Genomic DNA, 23,151 nt, shown 5'->3' on the forward strand with positions numbered 1-23,151 from the left:
TTTTTATTTATTCATTTTTTATTTAAAATTTCACTGAACTGATTAAAAAAGGTTGCAGGGAACTTGCTGTATAAACTGTACAAAGGTTAAAATTTAATTAAACATTTGCTAAAGGCATTTAAACTAAGTTTTTTGTTGGAGCTTGTTATATTCAGAATGATAAACTTTGGGCTTTCTACTGACAAGTGCATAGCCACAGCATCATATGACCTATAAAAGTGTAAAAGGTGTTTCCATTAATGTCTTGCGAAATTTGGTGAGCGTAAAAAACTTTTTGGTAATAAATGGGAGTTTTTTCACGTTTCCATTAGGCGTATTTTATATTAGCAATTTCAATTTGAGGGTTAACAGAAACCCGCTCACTGACTCTCCATCACTGTTGGAGTAACTCACTTTTGGTCCTTGATAACCTCGAGGTCCTGGAGGTCCAACAGGTCCAGGAAATCCAACTGATCCCTTGGAGAGGTGAGAAGAACTTGCATTTAATTGAAAATTCAGAGTACATTGCCTCAGTTTGTCTCTTTTTCTTTTGACAAGCAGACACAAAACGTACAGGTAATCCAGGAGTGCCAGGGAATCCTCTGTCTCCTTTCAGGGGAACAATCCCGATCACACCACCGGGGTCACCCTGTAGGAGACAAAACAAATATAAATGGTTTGGTAGAACGTGTCATGACATAGTATACTTGTATTTTTTGACAAATTCATAGACATAAAAAATGTTAATGCTTTATAAATTTTAGCTGACCTTCATTCCAGGAATTCCCGGGTTGCCCTGAGAAGAGAGGGTAGTAGTTACATATCTATACATGTACTTGCAGAAAGAATATTTGCATTTTTAGCAAAGCTAGTCTCCAAAAAATACGAATTTATAAAAACTGCTTTCATCATAAGATTATGGTATATGGCCCCAGTATAAGTACTGCCTGGGTTATGTTAAGAGACATTTCTTTGAGTTAATAAAACACTACATTTATGTATCGTACTGGTTTTGCAGGGAGGTGTTCAGGATGAGTGGTGGACATACAAAGTTCAGGACTGTGACAACAGAATTACTGGCTTACTTCTACACTGTCTGTGGTAGGTTGACCCAACAAAAGCGATATGGTCGAGTTTAAGGAAGACTGTGATGTTAGTTAAATGTTCATGAAAAAGGTAATAAAGAAATATACTGTAGTCACTATGAGTAGATAGTGTGGCAATAGTGCATGTGTTGGAGGAAAACAGATGAAGTATGTTGAAATTGAAATAATAACGATTAAGTGATGTTGATTAATAAATTAAGAATTTGATCAAACATTTGTATGTATAGTCTCCTATTACATTCTGGTTTGCAGTAAAATGGTGTTTTTTTTTAAAAGCATGTTTCAGTGAGTAGTATCAGCAAAGAAAGGGTGTGATGTTACTATTTTATAACAAGGTGGCCACCTTGTGGTCTGGAAGAGGAGCACGGTCGCAACATTGGAAAATGACGCCGGCAAAGCATGTCATTATTTAGTTATGCAATATGCAATATGTAGGTGTGAGCTTTGAGGAAAAATGCATTTGATATCATTTGGTTTAAGCAAAGTTTTATGTTGCTTTTTCTTTTTTTTTTAAATCACGATTAACTGATTTCACAGATGATGATGAGGTAAACTGCTTATAATCTGCAACCATAATCGTCGGTGAACATTTGCTAATGCGTTCAGTATCAACATTTTTGACAGGGCTGTTTTCAGATACTGCTTTATTAATATACTGATATGTCATGTATATGGTTCCATATGGTTTTATATGGGCTGCAGAGAGGTGCTCAAACCAGACCAAAGACTCTTATATTGAAATGTTGTTTTTCATATTGATTTCTATAGGACAGTGGCAATAACTGAATTATGAGTTGGTCATTGTGTTGGTGGTTGATTATGATGTGACTCTTGGTTTCTTACAGGAGGTCCTTGAAGACCAGGAAAACCAGAAACGCCATCTCTTCCTCTTTCTCCCTGAAATGCACACATCACAGTTAGAGGGCACAAATTGGTGAACAAATCTGCTTTGAAACAGAGTAGAACTTTTAGATGTGGCTTACTTTTGTGCCATTGCATCCTGGGATACCTGGCAGACCTGGTGGCCCATCATTTCCATTGATGCCCTGAAAGCGGAAATGCACAAATAGACAATTGAAACAATTTTCAGTGCGACAAAATCTCCACAGCTTCCTCACCAGTCTGTTTTTCCAACTAAGCTCTCCACAAACACAAACAGAAATTAAAATGTAGCTTTAAAAGAAACAACATCGTATGAAATAATGTTAGAGGGTTTAACTTTTAAGTAGGTCAGTCAGACACTTTCTTATTGGTATGGGGTGAATTTGTTGTTGTAGGATGTGAGACGGATCAAAGGAACTTACTGGTAGTCCTGGGTTTCCTGGGAAACCTGGCAGACCAGGAGGACCCTGCAAGATCACAACCATGTCAGCAGCAGTCTCATGACAATACCACAACATAACCAACTGACTTCTCTCTCATATACATATCCTGCTGTATATCATGTTTATGATGGTTGGTTACTTACTCGCACTCCCTTCAGTCCAGGAGCTCCTGGTTCACCCACAGCTCCCTAAGAGAAACACATGACATCATGATCATCATAGCAGAGGTGAACGTGTTGTCAGTCTTTATGGATATAAAATCAGCTCACAATGTTGTTGTGTGGACTCTGTGACAAAAATTATGTTGGTTCATGTTGTTTACGGTTATTAATATTAATGTGTTTGTGTACTGACCGTGGGGCCGATTGGTCCTGGAGGCCCTTCAGGTCCCTGCATCCCTGGAAATCCCATATTACCCTGAAGACCTGGAAATCCACGCTCACCCTGTGAAGCACAAAGTGATCAGGTTAGTGATGCAAGGATACTTTTTATATATTTACTGAGATTATATGGAGCAGTTTTAGCCCCAAATGCTGAAACAACTTTCAAAACAGATTGCAAAAGTTTTTATGGTTTGATAAATTTATTTGACATTTAACTGGGGGGGGTCACAATGCCAGTGAATGCTTACTCAAGTCTAAGACTATGTAACCATGTATTTGTTGTTGTGATAACTGAATTTCTGACAAACATCCAAGTTTAGAAACCTTTCAGAAACATTAGATGCCTTCAAAAAATGCATGTTTCACCCATTTAGGTCAACTGGGCTAATTTTACCCAAGAGCTTATGATTTCTCCCTTTATTATAGTAAAATTGCCAGAAAATATGAATATAATTGGAAAACACAATATGATTTGTGAGTTAATTTTATGCATTTTATTTAGGTTGTAATAATGCTTAATTATTTCTTCTGTTTTTCAAGTTTACTTGGAATACATGTGGGTCAATCCAGTGCCGAAACAGCCCATCATTAACATATTTCTGTTTTTAAAATTGTCCCAAAAGGGGTAGTGTATGGGATTTAATGACATCTAGTGGTGAGGTTGCAGACTGCAACCAGATGAACACTTGTTCTCTTATTCCTAGAGTGGGACAGTGGTCTTCAGTTAATGTAAAAACTTGACTGACCCTATCTAGAATCAGTGTTTGGTTAGTCTGTACTGGACTATTGCAAACGGGGAGCAAGAGTGAATCATTGTATGTCATAAGTGTCACAAGTTTCCTTACATGAGTATTTTTATTTATTTATTGATTTTACTCATGGTAGTGATAACGTTTAGTCCCAAGTGATAATACACTAATTAAACCATAAATATGAATATTGTAATCAATTTGGTGTGCTGGTGTGACCAGCCTGTCAAGCTGATTTACCTTTATGCATAACACATGAAGAAGACTTGACTGATTTGTGCCCCTTGCTTTTGATAATCCCCCCTCACGATACTGTAACTTGTCCATACTCAAGGATGTTGATTTGGTTTCATTTTTTCAGGAACTTCTACAGATAACTGGAGTGACCATCACAAGCTGGCCATGAAAAAGTATGCGAAAACATAACTTTAACTGATCTTAATAGCTGGTCAACCAGCTGAACTATTTTGCACTGACCTAAAAACTGACTGTTGTTTCCACTGTCTGCCACTAGAGGGCAGCGTTGCTTTGTGAAGCAGAGTCATGCTCCAGTAATCTTCACAGCCCTCTCTGAGCTGCCAAACATAAGAGAGTGATGTGAAACATACTGAAACTGTTTGGATCGATTTCCATTCCCTGACCACAACACATCTGACTCCCATCAGTCAGGAGAAACACTGCTTTTTGAACCATGGGAATCATCAACAGGGTTACCACGGCAACCCATGTTGTGCAGTGAATGGAAGTGATATCATTGGAAATGAAGCTCACATGAGATTTTAGGAAGACTGTTTCAGAAACTTTGAAAACACAGAAGTGCTTTGAATCCACAGCGGATTGGCCGGGCTCCATTGAACACAGTCAGTACATCTGTTGTTGTCGGGGAGCTGAATGTTTGGCTACTGTTGCTGCAGGAATGAGCCATAAAAGGCCAGACTGTTGCACTAAGAGGACAGATAACACCCTGCAGTCGTCTGATATAACTGAGCCAATAATACACATGTACAGTCAAACAGCAGGAGCTGCAGTGAAAAATAAATCAACTTTAAAGCAGCGGCTTCCTACTTTCTTTGTGACAATTTAGAATAAAACAATGACTATTTTCGACCCCTCATTACAGGTCACATATGCCTACTGGCTGTGACCTGTTAAACTGCATAGTGTGCTTATTTTATTTTAAAGGAACAGTGTGTTAAAAGTAGTTGCATCTTGTGGTGATGATTGCAGTTTACAACCAGCTGAAACATCTCCCACTTAGGGTTCCTTCAGTGTTCATTGCTAAGGTGTTTTTTACCAGAAGCTGAATTATCTCAGAGGTCTCCTCCTCTCCAAAATAAATAGACCAGGTAATTTAAACTTGTTAAAACACAGACCACAGACAGGCTGCTACATGATAATTTGTGTTCACCTTTTTTCTCTCATAATTTCAGATCCTGACATTCAGGATCTATTTTTCAGATGCTGTTTGGCTCATCTTGGTGGGGCTGCTAACGACGACTATCTGGAGCCAGTATTTGGTTTGCCCATTCTGGCCTACTGTAGAAACATGGCGCTGCAACACAGTGTTCTCCGTGGACGAGGACCTGCTTCCTATGCAGATATAAACAGCTTATTCTAAGGTAACAAAAACACAGCCATTGATATTTCCGGGTTATAATACACTAAAGAAAACATAGTTGTAATATTGTGTTCTACTTTTGCCAGTTTATCCTGCTCAGTCCTACATACTTGAACTTTAAAGTATACTAACGTATCCCACAATTCACTGGCAAAAAGGCAGAAACAAGAAGTCTGAAAAAAGGAATATTATTTTGTGGCTAAAATATGTGTGTGTGTGTGTTTTGTTTTTTTAATTTATTTATTTTTGTTCTGGTTCCCATCTTGTAAAATGTTATTGCCTTTGATTGTATAATATATATTAGGTTTTGGCTAGTAACATTTTGCAAGATTTTATAGATTTAGCTAATTATTTTTTAAAAAGCAAGGTAGAATTGTGCAAAAACTATATTATAATTGTGTATTTAAAATTATCTTTCAGAATCATTATTTTTAAGCACTTTTTTGTCATTTCCTCGTTTTTTTTTTTGTTTGTTTGTTGTTCAGATAATATTTTGTAACTTTTTACTAGTTTCTTGCAACTTTTGGGTCATTTACCTAAAATTACTCATTGACTTCTTCAAATGTTTTTGAAAGAAACTGAGTGAAGTATTTAAAAGGTTAAAAAAATGTAGTTAAACTTCTGGGAAACTTTTCCAAAGTCAGATAAAACCAACTTTTAATGTTTCAGGTCAGTGATTAACACTCATGTGAGTGATTACAGCTCACAGGCTCATGGCCAGTTCATGGCGGGTGTCCCCACCGCTTGTACATCTGAATCTGAGAGCCTCCCTCTGCCTGATGGGAATAAGGCCTTCAGCCCAGCTGTGTGTCCGGACATGCTCTAATTCAAACTGATCTTTGTTCCTGTCCTGGTCTCTGCTCCGTGACTGAGCCCCATCCACTGCTTTTCCATACAGGCAGCTTCAGTCTGTCCCACTGAGCTGACCCCATTACTTAGAACGTAGGACGCGTTGTCACGGCTGCTTTGGCCTGCTATGAACTTAAAAATCACTTTGCATTAACGGCAAACGAACTTGACAGCTTGATATTAAATAAGTGAAACAAGTTTAAATGAAAATCTCACCTTTGCTCCTTTCACGCCACTGCAGTCACATTTTCCACACGATGTCCCGCAGCCCTGAGGATGCAGAGAAACATAAAACTTAATGATGCATCACTTGGAGGACAAAACATGTAGAAATAGCATTACAAAAATAGGGAAAAAATGTGGAGAAGAGCAACAACGAACATAGTGTTTGCCAGTTGGACTGTATATTAGACATCTGCTGAGGGTCATTCAATGTCATTCATCAGATGTGTACAGTGTTCTAGAAACTTCAGTTTTTATAGCATGTTAGTGTCCGAGATGTCCCCGACACCGTAAATCACTGCAGTGAGCAGCCAGACAGACTTCTGCTTTGTTTACATGCAAGCCTGTTGATCTATTTCACAGATGAGCATTTATGAATCAAAATTACAGTTTAAAAACAAAGATGGATGTCCTCAGTTGAATCTTAAATATGCATAATCACATTTTTGGCCACTTGGGGGCAGCCGAAAGAAACTGCTGTGTTTGTCTACCTAGTGAATCTATGTCTAATATTCACTCTTATTTCAGCTCAGGCTTTTCTCATGCACTGTTCATACATAAGTACAAAAAGCAATGCATCACACCACAATTTGTATACAACCCACATAATCATGAGGTAGTAATTTCTAAATAAATAAGCAATCAGGAAGGCTGTGATCACATGACAAATGTGCTGACAGGAATAAAGACAAGGTAGTACAAAGAACCAAAAGTCTGTGTAAATGGATCAAACAACACAGGACTTTCCCCCAGCAGAATGGCGTTTGTGTTGGATGTGAAACCGAGCAGACATTGAGTTGTTTTAAGTTGCATCATAACGATGTGTCTTTACCTAAACCTAACCTTTGTAACTTTATTTTAAGTATGTAACTTATTATACTGTATTGTACTTAACTTTTGTGTTTCTCCTAACATTGTGGAATTTCAAGTTGATTTTTGGTGGAGGCTTCAAATAAGCCCCTTCTGTTTTTTTGTCTCTCCCTGCACTGTATATTGCTGTTTTCTTTGTCACTTTGTGTATTTTAAGTTGTGAAAAAAACATCATCAGACGTGCATAATGTAATGGTTGGGGTGCTAATTTGTTAGATATACAAACTGTGGTATGTGGCTTTTTGTTAGCTATCATACAAAGTGTTGGGGATACATTGTTCAGCTCCTTCTGCAAAGTTGTTTTTAGAGCTTTTTGCTGAAAACAGCTGCTAAGCACTAAGTGTGAACCAAAAACGGCCAAGTTGCCAGCAGTAAAACCCAAACACTGTAGAGCTAAACACAACCGCAGAGTTTTGTGATAATTAGCTTTAATATAATATAATTATAATTAGCTACAGTAACTTGTTCCATAAAATATTGCGATTTCACAATATCACGGTATCAAGATATAACGAAATTATTATTACCTGTCAGAATCACCTATAAAGGAGTGGAAATGAAAGGTTTAGTTTTGGTTGAGCAAATGTTTTATTGCTAAAACTGAATCTTGAAAACACATTTTAATGGAAGTATGTGTAAAACCCAGGATTCTCAGCTCTTTTTCTTTTCCAAAATCATAGACAAGGGGCTCAGCTGGTAAAGTGGGCGCTACATGTACAGAGGCTAAGTTCTTGCCACAGCGGCCGCGGGTTCGATTCCAACCTCAGCCCTTTGCTGTATATCATCCCCTCTCTCTCCCCCTTTCACACTTAAACGGTCCTATTTAATGAAGGCAAAAGCCCAAAAAATCATAGATGAGAGGATGTACACGCAGCATGACAACCATAAATTTTCATGCCATGGTATACCTTGAAATACTGCTGCAACCCTTAATGTCACATACATAACTTTTATTATAAACATATTAACTCCAGCAGCTTTGATTTTTATAAAGAATGGCTTTCTTTTCTGTAATAAGGTTACTTTAAAGCCACACTGAGGGTCACTGATCAGCTTTGTAGAACTACATGCAGGCAGAACATCAATGCAGCTGCTCTCAGCCCTGTCAGCCCCCCACCCCGCCCTGCTTCCTCTTCTCCGGGGTCTCGAGAGGATGGAGTCTGGGAACTGGCCTGGACTGCCTTGGCTCTCTCTTCCATTGCTCCTCTCTTCTTTTTCTCTCCATCATCCAGCTGTTGCTGGACTCACGTGCAAGGCGTTCAGCCAAAAGCCTGTCAAGGCTTTGGACAGGCTCTGCAGGCCTGGGCAGAGAGTGCACAGCTACACTACCCTCAAATATTTCTTCCAGTCTGCCTCCTGTTCTCACAAGCACACACACACACACACACACAAAACAAATAAATGGCTCCATCACCATTAATCATGATCCATTCCCAACTTTTGAAACCTGACATCTCATCCGCGTCACTCTTCATTCTACATTTTCTATAATTCAATATCCTGTCAAGGTCTTAAACATATTCCCTGTCTTCCTTATTACTTCCAACCCACTTCAACAGACTTGATAACTAAATCAATATGTGGCTCTTAAAGCATGGGAACCCACAGAAAACAGACCTCCCTCTCAGGACCTTCAGCCCTGATTGCCCCCATCCTGTCCAAGTGCACTTGCTCTCCTTTATTTGCAGCATAAAACACATGTGTGGCCGGCTACATTTCCAATCCCTGCTCTCTCGAACACCTCTCAATGACGTCGTCTCACCTCTCCACTAATGTGTTTTCTTTTTTCACAGGATTCATTTCTGTTATACCACTTAAAGAAAACTTTAGGGACACCTGCTTCAGATCAGATTAGTGTCAGAAGACAAACATAGGAAAGAGAAAATTAACTCTCAGAATGAAGCACATGTGTGTTTTATTATGACAAACCTGCTGGTATGCAGCAAGAGCTCCTGGTGCTGGATAACATGATTTTTTTTTTCTTTGAAAATTCACCAAGGGAGTTCAGGCACGCTAATGTAATGAGGGAACATAGTTGCATATTGTCAACGCCATTCATGTACATCACAGCTGCTCATGTTTAAGTATTGCCTCCCTCAGTCACCTGTTACTCTTTTTTCTTTTTTCCCTCTGTCTGCAGTTTCATCCATTCTCCTAACTGAGCAGACATTCCTCCATGTGGAGGGCATGACCCAAGCTTCAAGCTGACTGGCATGATGATAAAGACGCTATGTGCGCTTGTGTGGGATGAAAAGCCACCACCCTATGATGTCTACTGCCTGATCTCCAAACACAGCACACTAATCTGCAGGTAGATCAAAGTTCTCTGATTTCCCCTGTTTGTTTTCCCTCTACGTCCGTTATGCACCGCCAGAAACCCAAACACCAGATGGGAGCAGTGGCACAATGACCCGACTGACATCTGCACAAAAAAGCCATCTTGCTAATGAGTCTTGCAGTCATGATGTTGATGTGTGTCTGATTTGGTATCTAGACTTTGCAGGAAAAAAGGGATCTTAAGAAGATCTTATCGATCTTGTCTTATCTCGGGTGTATCGGATGATGAGAGGTCTGTTTATCTAGCATAAATGCCATAAATACCATTTCTAAAGGCCGACTTCATGGTGAATGATACTAGTTTACACACAAGCCTGAGATGAAAAGAATGGACTGACATAAAGTTAATTTACTCGAGAGCTGCACATTTTTGGTAGAGGTTCTCAAGTTCTTCCATTTTATGCCACTTCACTATATATCAGAGGGATAATATCCAGTTTTTACTACATACTGACCTCAGAACTGGCTGACCCGCATCAAATCTAGTTTTCTTTGCTCCCTTTTCCTTTTGCTGCAGTGAGCTAATTTTAGCTTTCAATATTCATCATTTCCTGCATGTGCTTTACATTGAATGTCTTAATGTGAAGACAGTGGTAAGCTTTAATGCTTTGAAACCTGAGTAAATTGGCATGATTTCTTTTAGCAAGAAATTTGAAAAAAAAAAAAAAAATCTGGCAAAAAATCTATAATTAAGAGAATTATAAATATTTTTTTCTAGACATTTTCTTGCATTTAAAAAAAATAGAAATTAGAATACAAATTTGTATTTGATCTGTAATTAAAGTAAACATGGGATGTAATTGTACTTAAACGTGCCAAAATATCAAAAGATTGTTTGCTTTTACACAGGATTTTGTCAAAAATATCTATCAATTGGAATGAACAGTGGATGTGAGTGTCACTTGAAAATAATTGGGGAAATACTGATTAAATGCTGTAGTAGTACTTGTGATGGAATATTTTTACATGTGGTAGCTGCACAGTACATGGTGTGCACGTGTGAGGTGGAGCGTCAGATTGTGAGAAAATGAGGGGATGAAGATGGTGTTACTCTCCCAAAACAGCCTGATCTTTCGCAGAGCAAACAGACTGAGCAGAGGCCTGAGATTCTGCAGTGATGAGTGTTAATGTCCACAGTGAATATACAGTGGCTGGTGAGTCACTGAGCCAAGCTCTGCAGCAGACGGCCTCACGTGTCTCTGGACAAGTGTTTATGTCATTCCTAGGTCTGGATGGCAGGCCCTTAGGATGTCTGCAAACTGTGAAAAATCAATATGACGTGTGCTGGCAGAGTGTTTACGTTTCCTGGTTGCTGCGCAAAAAACAGTGCCTTATCATAATTGTGTGTATGTGACAGTGTGTTTGTGATTGTTTACTGAACCTGGACCTGGCTGTGAAACACATGCCTGAGGGGGTTTTGCTTTGACAGAATTTGAATTAGAAGCAGAAAATTCCAACAGAGGAGTATGGGGTGGGTGTAACTACTCAGATTTGTGGCACGGTACACAGTGGCACGTTCACAGGTTTTCATACTGTCGACCAATGTATCTCAGTGCTTGGATTTATGTGTCAGAGGTGCTGCAGGTCGCATAAATTTAAAATTAATCCCAAAAGGCCTGAGGATTCAACAACGCATGATATGTTTGACGTCATTAGGTCCAGCTCTGAGTTTAACCCCGGAGAGAGGAAGTGATGAGTAATGTTTACTCCTGAGATCACGGGCCTCGGCCAGCAAGGGAGGCCGGTTCAGAGATCCCGACATTAACACAAACACTCTTAATGTAAACCAAGGGTGAGTGTATGGAACTGTTGCATAACTGGATCCTAAAAAGAAACCTAGCAAGAGCGTGAGCATCGTGGCTGAGGCAAGCATAGCCCGTTACAGAATTACTTATATGAAGTTTTCAGAATTTAACTTAGTGTACTGCTTGACCTCACCTTACTGGATGGAAAGACAAGACGTACAACACTCTAGCTGGCAAACCAATCTCACAGCAAGGTCAGTTTTCTGTAGTAGCTGTTCTGACGTCATATAACACAATTGTCTTCAGCAGACAGTTTTCTCAATTATTATGAAATTTCCATTTTTCCTGAGCAGAAAAAAGTGTAGCTTTGTTGCACACCTGGAGAATTTTGTTGTGTCATATTTTGTAGCACAGTGATTTGGTAGCCTCTCTGACAAATCTACAGCAGTTCTATGTGTCCTGGCTTTCGCAATGCAGCGCAGTGCCGATTTTTACCACACAGTGGCAGAAACATTCTCATCACTGGAGTGCTCCACATCGACTTAAACATACATTTACAACAGCTGGATGTGTCTTTCCTACCATGTTAAGGGAAACTGAAGATCACGCAAACATCTGGTCAATGTCATCTGCAGACTGTTCTTAAAAACGACTTCACATTCCCAGCACATTGCTGCAATAACCTCCCACCATTGCTGAAGTATCTCACAAACCCCGAGGGTCTCCCGGAGGGGCTGTGTGGGAAGATATGTCATTTCACATCCCCTCTTCTTCTTTACACATAACACACACAAACAAATGAAACCCCAATAAAATGCTGGCATCTGGATAACCTCAATGGCTATTAGACAAGCATCACAAGATTCAGTAAAGGCATCACAGTTATGGTGCTTATTACTGTATGAATCATATTAAATGAAACTCATAAGATACATAAAAATAACCTCTATCACACTGACATACATGGTAACAAGAAGATCGAGGGCAGTATAGCCACTTTGTTCACATGACCTAATGTAAAGTTATGAAGCTGACATCCAAGCCAGAGTTGTGGCTGCTTTTTATCAGACAAGAAGTGCTGCGGAGGGTTTTTGTTTTTGTTACAAAACACAAGTTTTCCTGAACCACTTCTGTGAAAATCTGTTCAGCCATAGAGAATGATTTGACTGGAGAATTCTCTCTGTTTATCGCCTCCGCTGTGAGAGGAGCCTTCCTTCCACACTGATATGGGTTTCACTGAGGGGGAAACAGATAACCATGCTAACTCAGCTGTACCATTTTTACAAAGTATTCTGGAGTTTTGTTGAGCTTACATGCTCCGCTCACTCATTCATGCACCTACACCAACAGCGACTTGCTAGTTAACATAGCCAACCATTAGGAGTGACGCAGTATGCCAGTGTTTGTTGTGTGCTCTACTCCCAACTGACAAAAAAAAAATACATCTTTAAATGAATACTTGACCCCCCCAAACGACCATTTGAACATCAATTACTCCACCTTGTGCTATTTTAAATTCATGAAGAAAACTTTAGTTTTATTGCATGCCTCTGACATAATTAGTGGTAACAAAACATAATTTTACAAACTCTCACACAACTTGTACAGTATAATGCAATTCTCAGTTTTCTGGTCCTATGACACTACACATAACACATGCTGTTTTGCTAAAACCTGAACTGAAAATTAAACTATGTGAAAACACGAATTTCACTCCGCTGAAAACAGGGAGCTGCTTGTCAACGGCTTACTTGATCAGTCAGGTTGTTTGTGTTATTGTGTGACCTTGTTGAATCTGAACTGACCCTTTAAAATATAAAAGTCCACAATTACACAAACTAACTGATCAAGGCTGCAGTTGCAGTTGACCATCAACTCCCGTGTTCAGCAACGCAAAATCGATCTTTTTGTCGATGGAATCTGACTTTGAAGAGAGCATAGATAAGTTTCACTTTTAGACGAAGACATATAACTTCAATTCATGAAGATTTTTTTTTACATTTTTGAATTCTTACTAACTGTGGAGTCATGCGAGAATAACACAGTTTCCCTTACAAATTGGGGTGAGTATTTGATGTATACAGTTTGGGCACTAAAGTATTCCTTAAACTTTCAGGAATTCAGGGTTTCATTTAACCAGTGCAACTATATTGTCAGTCATCTTCTTCCTTGGAGGTTTCTAAAAGACACCTTAGTGGAAATTTTCTGCCTAGATTTCTCATGTACAGGTAGGTTTGTACCAGCTAAAGCCCCAAATATCTCTGAGGTCTAGACTGTCCCTGTGACTCAGTCGTGAAACAGGAAAATGAAACTGTCACTTGGCACCATGTATACTGCAACACCAGCCTTTCTTTGTGAGAATAAGTACACAAGTTTGTTGCATCACTGAGTTTTGTGTTTACATTTTGTTGTTGTATGTTTTTGGCGTTTGGCTGTTTGAGTTGATTTCAAGTTGGCTGATCTAATTACTCTTAATGATGGCATTTTAGCTTTGTTTCTTGCAAAATGTTGAGCAACGTTGTTAAAATGAACGTAATCATGAACTTTCACATAAACATCTGGGTTCTTTTGTGGACTTATTGAGTCCCACTGAAATAACAAGTACAGTAATTCTCCAGTGTCCCTTTACCACAGTGGCGTAGTTGGTCTAAGATGTTTAACCTGTGTAAGTCACCCCGTAAAGACGTGCTCATTGCGTTAAACCGCAGATCATGGCTCCCATATGGAGACAATCAGGATAGTTTTACTTCATAAACGTCAGAAGAGTCTCACTTGGCAGCAGGGCTCATTAAGCAACACTAAATGAGACCGTTATGGAGCACACTGCTGTACAGGCAATACAATACCTCCAAATAAAATACAGCAACATATATACAGCACAACATATATACATGTGCACACACTAGAAAACACATTGCTGCTGCTACTCAGCTCATTCTGATGTAGTAAAAACTATGAGATCAGTGTTGAGACACTGATCTCAGTGTTTACTCATTCCAGATTTTTGTGGTTTGAGGTTTTTTATTTGCGTTTTTTGTTCACGGTCAATAAGATCACAGGTGCTACTGACCACAACTACACAGGTCCCTCTGCTGCACACACTAAAACAGGAGAGAGAGTGAGATAAACAGATAAAAAAACTAAAATAATAAAAGATGAGTGGAGGAGGACAGATAAGTTTTTTCAGACTGTGCTGGGTTGAACTGTGCTGCTCTGACATTCCTGGCCTTCTCTGGTACTGAGAGGCTGGGATGAGAGAATAGAAGTGGAGGGGAATTTTCAGTCTGACTGCCATACTTGGAAGACAAGTCTTCTGGTGCAACTCGCTCTGTAAACAGCGTGAGTGTGTGTGAGCTGCACATGCACAAACTGGAATGGTATGATGTGAAACAGAATTTTTTTTAAATGCCAGCATAGATATCAAGCTAAGTGAAAACATTTTTCAAGTAAAGTGCTTTTATGCTTGATTCTCTTAACGTAGTTTAGATTCTCTTGTTTTCAGAGAATAAATATAGGAATTAATTCACCATTTAACATAAGATTAAATAAGTTGAGAATTTCAGCCTTAAATCAAAACCTGATGAATGAGAGCAGCCAACTAAAGTGGTTTTTTGTTGCATTACGTTATTAAGAACATTTATATATAAGGGCATGAACAGTAGGCTTATATTTAACGGAAATAAATATTAAATAGTTAAATATTATGCAAAAAACACTTATTTACTTTCTTGCAGAGAATAAGATTGATACCACTCTCATGTCTGTAGGCGAAGTATGAAGGGGGACTGCTCATTGTTCCAACAGCCCATAATGCCAATGCCACATTAGTCCAAAAAATGTCCCTCTGGACCAAAAGCTCATTTTTCCAACAACCCGTAATCCCAAAAACAAACACCCGTTGCTCCCTTTTCTCCAAAAATATACACTTCCTGTTAGACAACCCATTCACTTGAAAAAATGGGTGCATTATTGGTTGTCTATCAATAACAGATTTGTTATTTCTCAACAATGCTTTGGTGAATGTGTAGTTAGGTTTAGGCACAAAAACCACGTGGTTATGGTTAGGAAAAGATCAAGTTTTGGCTTAAAACACCCACATTTGTCGGCACAAAAGTCACTCAAAAAAAGAAGTGATGGGTAAGTGAAAAACAGCCGGAATCTGTAGCTCAAATGCTGTAGGGAAACTGACCAGTGGGATTTCACAATAGGCATTTGTTTTTTGAGAAAACAGGCTTTCAGAGACTGGCACCATATGAGGCTACCAGGTATCTTAGATTAGCTTAACACAAAGACTAAAAAAAAGGCTAGCCTAGCTCTTTCCACAGGCAGCAAAGTTTTCCATCTACTACCTCTAACTCATAAATTAACATATTTTATTTTATATGTGTAACTTGCAGAACGAAGTAAAGTCTAAAAACGACACGTAGTTTACAGGGGATTGCAGGGGGAACAGAGCCAAGCTAGTTGTTTCACTTTATTTCCGGTCTCTGTGCGCTGCTAGGCAAGCCAGCTGCAGGCAGTAGTTTCATATTTAGCGTACAGACATGAGCATAGTATAGATCTTCTCATCTATAACTCTCAGAAAGAAAACATATAGGTGTAGTCTATTATCCAAAAATGTCAGTCAAATGTGCCACTTGATTGCTCAAAATGTCTAAAAAAAGATAAGGTGTTATTTCATTAACATCACAAACAATAGACACACACATGTTAATACATGTTTACATGTCAACACTCCAGAGAACCCCAAGGCCAAGAGTCCTATGCCTAGAGACATATTATGTGTACATTCTGCAATAAAACAGGGCTGTGTTTTCAGTTACCTTTATTTAAGGAGTCCTGTAGCGCTCATTTGCTGAGACCAACTTGATGTAAAACATGTCCTGCTGGCTGCAAGCAGCAGGTTTTCATCTACACCACAGAAATAATTCAGGGCTTCTGTAACTAAAAGCAGATGCATCTGCAGAGAACTGCTCACAAACACACACACACAGGCCCAAATCACAAAAATGTTTGTGAAAAAAATACACACACATGAAATGGATGTAAACACAAAGTTAACAATGAATACCATAAAACTTCACAACCTGTGTGAGATCAAATCTTTACCCCCTGGGTGAAGCTAATGTTTTAGGTAAATGCACTAAATTACTAAGCAAAGGCTTTCACCAAATGACCCACATAGGAACCAAGATATACACACACACACACACACACACACACACACACACACACACACACATAGTCACCAGTCTGCTCATGCATGACCAAGCGTGACCAGGTTAATGTTGCCTGTCATCAAATTTGGAGCCAGGAGACCAGAACAGCTGTAAATGGTGGGGTTTAAAAGTTAAGAAAACTGTACCCTACAAAAAAAATCATAAATTATATAAACCACTTATCATGCAGGTCTATGCTTAACTTCAGCTCGGCAAACTCAGAGACCCACAGCAGCCTGCAATGTGACAGGAGGCAAAAAATTGACTAAATTGAAATACAGAAGTTATGGGAGCTGACAGGATCACATTTCACCAAAGTTGAACCTTTTATGATTTCATGTCACAAATAAGTGATTGATTAATTGATTGATTGATTGAGCGCAAGTCCACCATAATTCATCGGCCGACTGTGGACAGAACTGAAAACAAAGCTCGTCCTCTGGGACTGCAGAAGTTGTTGAACATGTCAGCAGACATGCAACATGAGGCAAGAACACTTTCCAGTCCTCCTCAGCAGAACAGAACCAGACGTGTCAACAGTCCAACCAGGAAATTTCACATGCAAAATTAACTCAACAAATGGGAAAATTGTTTCAGACATTTTCTCAGGCCGTGCTGGTCGGTGCAATTGTGTGTGTGCCTATGTGTGCTTATACTGTACGTGTATATGGTAATGTGAAAACCTTGGAATTGGCTGCTCTTCAAGAGCTGGTGGGAGAACTCCAGCTGGTTGAAGGGACTCCAGAAACTTGTTCTCTTCTGATCACTCAATGCACATGTTAAAAATGAGACGTGAAAATGGCAACATTGTTGTTTATATTAGACTGAAGCCAAAGAGCCCTAAAAAGTCAACTAATTCAATGACACAACATCGTTATTTTTCATTGCAATGCTCTGGTTATGATCAAAAACTACTGGTGCCCTTTTACTCAACTGCATTTAGGAAAATTCCACAGCATGTTAATGCTTCTTAGATCCTATACAATAATCCTGCCTGTGATTACAAAGGTCCCTGACCTCTCTTAATCAGCCAGTCCATCTGCATCCCATCTCGACCAGTAACAAATGACCCTCACAGGCTCATCCTGTTGACCTGTAACCTCTGGCCAGGCCATTAGAGAGGATTTAGACATTCAAACAGAGCGTTCAATATAAAGGTCATCTTGATAACTCAGCTCTTCTTCAGTGTCTGTGTGTTTATGTCCATGTGAATGAAACCTTACCTTGTTAACAAATTAAGCACGACTGCTACTAATCTTTAGGTATTAGAGGGGACTTTCCGGCTCTAACTACTGCACAAACACAACACTCAAGCACTTGGATAAAAGAAACTTTTTTGCGCTCAAAATCAGGAGATGCCGTGTCTCTCATAGAAGTGTAAGAATTCAGAAATCTGCCGAGCTGTCTGTGAGATTTATTTTGTGACAGTTGTGTTGTCTCAGCCAGTGGGAGAGATGGGCTTCTCTGTTTGTGTGCAGGGCTCTGTTCACATGCCCACACACCACTGGTCTGTGTGGTTATTATTTCACATAGGAAAAAAAACATTCCTTTGCAATCCCAAAAGAGCAGGATTGATGCAAGTACTAATACGCACAAATCGAAAGCAAAAGCTTTCTACCTATGCTCTTCATAATCTTGTTGCAGCTGCATCTGTTTTGGGTGCCTGTTCCCTAGAAATTAAATCTGATAATGTTTTTGGCAAACAAATCTGGTATTTAGGCAGTGAGAGGGTGGACATGGTCTGGGGGTGGTAGAAATAGAGAGACGGGGGGTTGAGAGCAACAATTACACAGTTAAGACGTTTGTTTTCTCTGAGAAAGGGCCAGTTCAGTCCATGTGAGCGGCTGCAGACTTCAGCTCTGCCTGTTGCTCCTCTGTGAATGCGCAGCTCTGTGCCACAGGATGTGGGATTTAGGAAGCCATTCTTTCTCTAAGGAGGAAGGCCTCTTCCTTGCCTTTTATGCTCACAAAGACAAGAAGGGGTTGGGTCGGCCTTGCGTCTCTCTCAAGAGCACTCTGGTATCTGGGAATAGTGTCAGCACATGAGGACAAGGAATGACCTCTGTGACTTTGTACCAACCACATTCATCCAATCTGGAATATTCTCACACTCACTTGTTTTACCTCAGTTGTTTTACTTGGCTTGTGCCATGAACTTACATAAAAAAGCAGTGAAATAAGTCATTTCACCCCATTAGTTTCAAAGTTAATACGAGTCCACAGCCATGCTAGCTGCTCTGTGAAGCTGTACTTAAAAAGAAAGCGGTACTTTGAGCTAGTGCTACTGTCAGCAGTGGGGCTTGGTATCTGTATATGATATCTTTAAGTAGCTCATTACCAAGTACTATTGTAACTTTCCCAGCCAAATGATAACTGCATTGGATCATTTTTGTACCCAGATCTAGGACAAATTAGCATTTATATGGTTTTGCTGGCAGTCCATAACCTTAAGCGTTCATCGATTTTATCTAACGTGTGATTGGCCCGGTATATCTGCAACTACAACCCACACAGTCTGTGGTTTGATGAGGTCAAGCACAGTGTCTTTGTTGGAGTTGGCAGTTCAACGAGTCAAGAGGCCATCAAAACATTTTAAGTATAGCTCTATTACATGCCTGTGATGTCAGATTGAAATAGTTGCATTCAATTCAAAAGTATTATCTCAGGAAAGAGTGGGAAAATGAGTAACATGCATGGAGAAAACTTTCGGGTGTTCCATGTTTACAAGGCCAATGGCTTTTTTCAATACTAGCATCATATTCTTCTCGAAAGGTATCAAATGCAGTAATCTATTGCTATTAGTATCACTTCAAGGGTACTGGTAATGGTACTGGTATCATAAAAGATACCCAGCCCTAGTCAGCATGCTTATTAGCCTACACCAGTTTAGTTAAGTATGTCAGAATGTTAAAATGTGTTAATTAGCGCTAAACACAAAGTACAGCTGAGTCTGGTGGATTGGTGTCAGTTCATCAGTTACTTTTTCAAATATTTCACAAAAAATGATAACTTTGACCTACTGATAGCACAAGAGGAAAAGTGAGAGAAATACCAAATTATGGCAGGGTTCCTCCTCTGCCTAATGTCTGTATAAACTTTCATGGCAATCCATCCAATAGTTGTTGAGGTATTTCAGTCTGGACCAACTGACTGACCAATGTTGTTATACCTTAAAATCTAAAACAGAGAAAGAAAACAAAGCCCCTCGCTATCTCTTGAAAAAACACTCACACATGTTTCATTGAAACATCTGGGATTTGAGTCAGTAATTTATACAAAGAAGCATTTCCATCACTGTTACACAGAGTGACACAATGCATCTATCAGAGAGTATGCATATACAAGAAGTGCATAAGCATGGAAGCTGTATTTCACTTCCTATTTAACAATGGCTTTTCCAGTTGTGTGTGCTGCACATATGTTGATGTTCTTTGTGAGGAAATTACCACTCGGCACTGACATCAGAAATACATAATTGAGGCGGCACTACAGGAGTAAGAATAAGCGTGAGAACGAGAAGAAATTCCAAGAATCATAGAAAGACGGCCTTTATTCCTGCACTTCACTTCAACTCTGCAACATACTAATGCATTTAGCCACGTTATCTTACCATACACTTCAGATGACAGCTTTCTATTAGACAGAACTGCTCTATTGTTTTCTTGTTTCCATATCAAGCCTTATCTCCTCCATCACCATTACATCACTTCCGTCTGAACATATGGAGACTGTAACTTGAAGATTTCCCGCCCTGAAGCCTTTAGAGATGCCGAACTCTGACAACAGATCAGCTCTCCTATCAGTTAAAAAGGTCTTAATCTACCCCCAGTCTCAGCTATGCATTCAAAGAGTAGCATTTTTCCTCTTGCCCTAAAGTGAACCACCGCATGTGACCAGCTCAGCTTATTTCCTACTCAGAGTTATCTGATTAAGCATTTTTTTCTGGAATACTATGCTAAAATAACAGCTACATAAATGAACAATCCTCATTATCCAGCAAGTGGATGGAGCACAACTGCCAGCAGCAGCATAAGGACAAGATGGATAAAGCATCTGTTTCTCCAGGAAAGAGGTTCAAAGCTCTCAGTATAAATTCACAGGCGTTCTGAGGTCCTCTGAATTACAGGCATATCTGCTATTTCTATCAATCCTCCTCTGTAAATTTAGCGCCATAACAGTCCAGTGCTACCATGTCTGCTAAGAATACAGAGTAACCGTAGCTCAGTTAACAGGGTGAAGTGAGAGGTATAAGGCCCACACAGAGTTAAAAACCAGATTGATCCACTTCAGACATCATTGTCATGTTCAGCAGAACTAATAAAGAAATTTAAAAAAAAATGGCTCGATTCATCTAATGCTCAAACTTGAAAGGCGCCACACACCACATACCCCTGATTCTGGCATTTGCATTAATCAGTTAACGTTTAATGGGACAAATATGAAGCATGTGCTTGTGCCATCTGTAATATCATGTGGTCTCACTAGGTTTTTCTATCTCCAGCACTGGTGACATCCAGCTTCCACCATATTTATCCTTGTTAAATCTGCCATCACTAATTCCATCAGTTACACAGTCAACACACAAACTAACCTTGTCCCTTGCTCTCTCATCTGTACTTTTAAAAAGAGTGAAAGAAATGTGTGAGAAAGAGGAATCTGTAGGTTTGTAGCTCCTTCTGGAAAGAAAAGCTTAACATTACTTTTGAACATGTGATGCCTCACTTTCTAATCTAATCTTCTAATCTGTGTATGCTTCTGATTTGTGAGCACATAATCCATACATGATTCAAACCTTTTCCAAAATCCTTTAGGATTCCTGTGATGTGAGCTTGGACTTCAATGCAAAAGAGGAGCTGGAGCTTGGATAGGGTCATGTAAAAATGCAGCCTGTTTTTCTTAATTGTTGGTACTTAATATCTGCATAGTATCATATTATAATATGTACAGGCCATAACCAATATAATTGTGAGCCAAGAAGCTGTGATTATGTGGAGGAAATCAGATAATGTAGTATAAAGATTGAAAAAGTCAGTATCAGGAGGAGGGTCATGGAAGTGGACAGGTCAAACAAACCCAGGACTTTAACCTTGGAGACCAGAGTTTGTGTCCTGTGTGTAATCACATCTCTAAGCTATTTTGAGCTACATACGCAACATCATGTGATGTCATCACCCCCTAAACTAACCTGACTGGTGGGGGTGCTAATAACTTATAATAAGATATCTTTTTAAACAGTTATTTTTTTTATTGAGTAAGCACAGTTTTGAATACAGCACATTTAATTTTCATTATGTTACATTATCATTGTTTCTTCAAGAAATCGATCTAATTACTTTTAAGGTGCTATCCACAAATACACTGCAGTCATTAACAGTTGTCATCACACAAGATGTTTTATCCCCACCCACAAATTTATATATACTTATTGCGTACATACACAGACACACAAAAAAGACACAAACACATTTCCCTGCCTCATCCCCACCCAAAGACACATACATACACAAAGACAAACACACAAACACACACAGACAGGATGAATTTGCTACACAGGTTCCTTAGAGTTAATGGGTGCTGGGTGAATTGAAATCTATAGAGCTTCACTGATTGAGCTCTAGATTTTGTGAAATTGTTGCTCTTTGTTGCTTTCTTCTAACATTGTCCTTTCAATACAAAGGTAATATTTCATTGATGTTTTTTCATTTTTGAGGTATAGGGGCTTCGACTTATCTTAAGATATCATACAAACTGTTGTATGAGGATACATTGAAGAATGAGGAGAGTTTAGTAAACAGGGAATTTAACTTTAATGTTACAAGTCTTGGTTGTAGTCGTGTGATGTGAGAAAACAATAATCAGACTATAAAACTGTTCTTAAAAGGACAGGGTTCACTTCGTTGTTGGCAGAGTGATGGTTTAGCAATAGCACTCGTGTCTGTGGAAAAATCTTCAATTTGTGTCTCACAAGAGGTCGGGGTTCACCTCCACTTGCTCCTGCACCATGAAGCTGTCCAACTGTGTCATGCCTCAACCCGTGACCTTACTCTTTCTGAAAATGCCCTCCTGAACTCAATACATTTTTGTCTCAAACACAATGTAAACTTTTTCTTCGGCTCTTTGATTGAAGCTGATGGTTGGCTCGGTTCAGGAACACTTAGTTCTGCATTGTGGTTTAAAAAATCAGCTATTCATTTGAGCTGCCTCAGATTTGATCTTGATTTGATTTTGATTTTTATATGAACAATCTGTCTTTTTTGTTTCAGATACCCTGAGTCGCTTCTACAAAATCAAGACATGAAATGGCTCTATTTCAAACATTTCTTCTGATGCATCAGAGGTAAGTTAATCACTTAAAAGGCTTATAAGTCATGCAGATAAGTGTGTCATGTTGACAGAGGGAGAAAGCATAAAGTCTATGATGTTTATCTGAGAAGATCCAGCTCTATATCTGTATTTATATTTGAAGAACAAGAGGGGCACTTTAATCCAAAAATAGAAATAGCGCTGCTCCAATGTGTGTTTTGTTTGTTGCCATTGGTATGTTGTACACATGCATGTGCACATACCTTTTCTAAACTTTCCAGGCAAAGTGCCACGTTGGTGTCATGCAGGAGAAAGAGACAGTTTGTTGTTTTTCTGTGTAAGATGCTCAGAAATGTCTGAAGATGTTTCACTGGAGCTCAGGTTGAAACAAAAGCAGCAACATTTCTTGGTAAAGCAAAAAATATATATATATTGTTGAGAAGATC

At 39.2% G+C, this 23,151-nt stretch overlaps 1 protein-coding gene and 1 long non-coding RNA gene across 2 annotated transcripts in view; one reads left to right on the plus strand and one right to left on the minus strand.

Moving 5' to 3' along the window:
- col4a1 (collagen, type IV, alpha 1) overlaps positions 1-23,151 on the minus strand; it is a 52,766-nt gene that overhangs the window by 22,652 nt on the left and 6,963 nt on the right. The window contains exons 2-10 of the mRNA XM_042495127.2: positions 6,226-6,279; positions 2,765-2,854; positions 2,554-2,598; positions 2,390-2,434; positions 2,069-2,131; positions 1,929-1,982; positions 749-775; positions 554-628; positions 394-456 (exon numbers count right to left, since the gene is read on the minus strand). Of these exons, the coding sequence (XP_042351061.2) occupies positions 394-456; positions 554-628; positions 749-775; positions 1,929-1,982; positions 2,069-2,131; positions 2,390-2,434; positions 2,554-2,598; positions 2,765-2,854; positions 6,226-6,279 (516 nt within the window). The remainder of the gene's footprint in view (positions 1-393; positions 457-553; positions 629-748; positions 776-1,928; positions 1,983-2,068; positions 2,132-2,389; positions 2,435-2,553; positions 2,599-2,764; positions 2,855-6,225; positions 6,280-23,151) is intronic.
- On the plus strand, positions 3,937-10,071 carry LOC148188523 (uncharacterized). The gene is made up of 3 exons (XR_015777650.1): positions 3,937-4,888; positions 4,973-5,161; positions 9,242-10,071. It is a non-coding gene; the product is annotated as an uncharacterized LOC148188523 (long non-coding RNA).

This window comes from Plectropomus leopardus, chromosome 10 (assembly GCF_026936395.1).
Source record: "Plectropomus leopardus strain MGB_pleo_1.0 chromosome 10, ASM2693639v1, whole genome shotgun sequence".
NCBI classification, from domain to species: Eukaryota; Metazoa; Chordata; class Actinopteri; order Perciformes; family Serranidae; genus Plectropomus; species Plectropomus leopardus.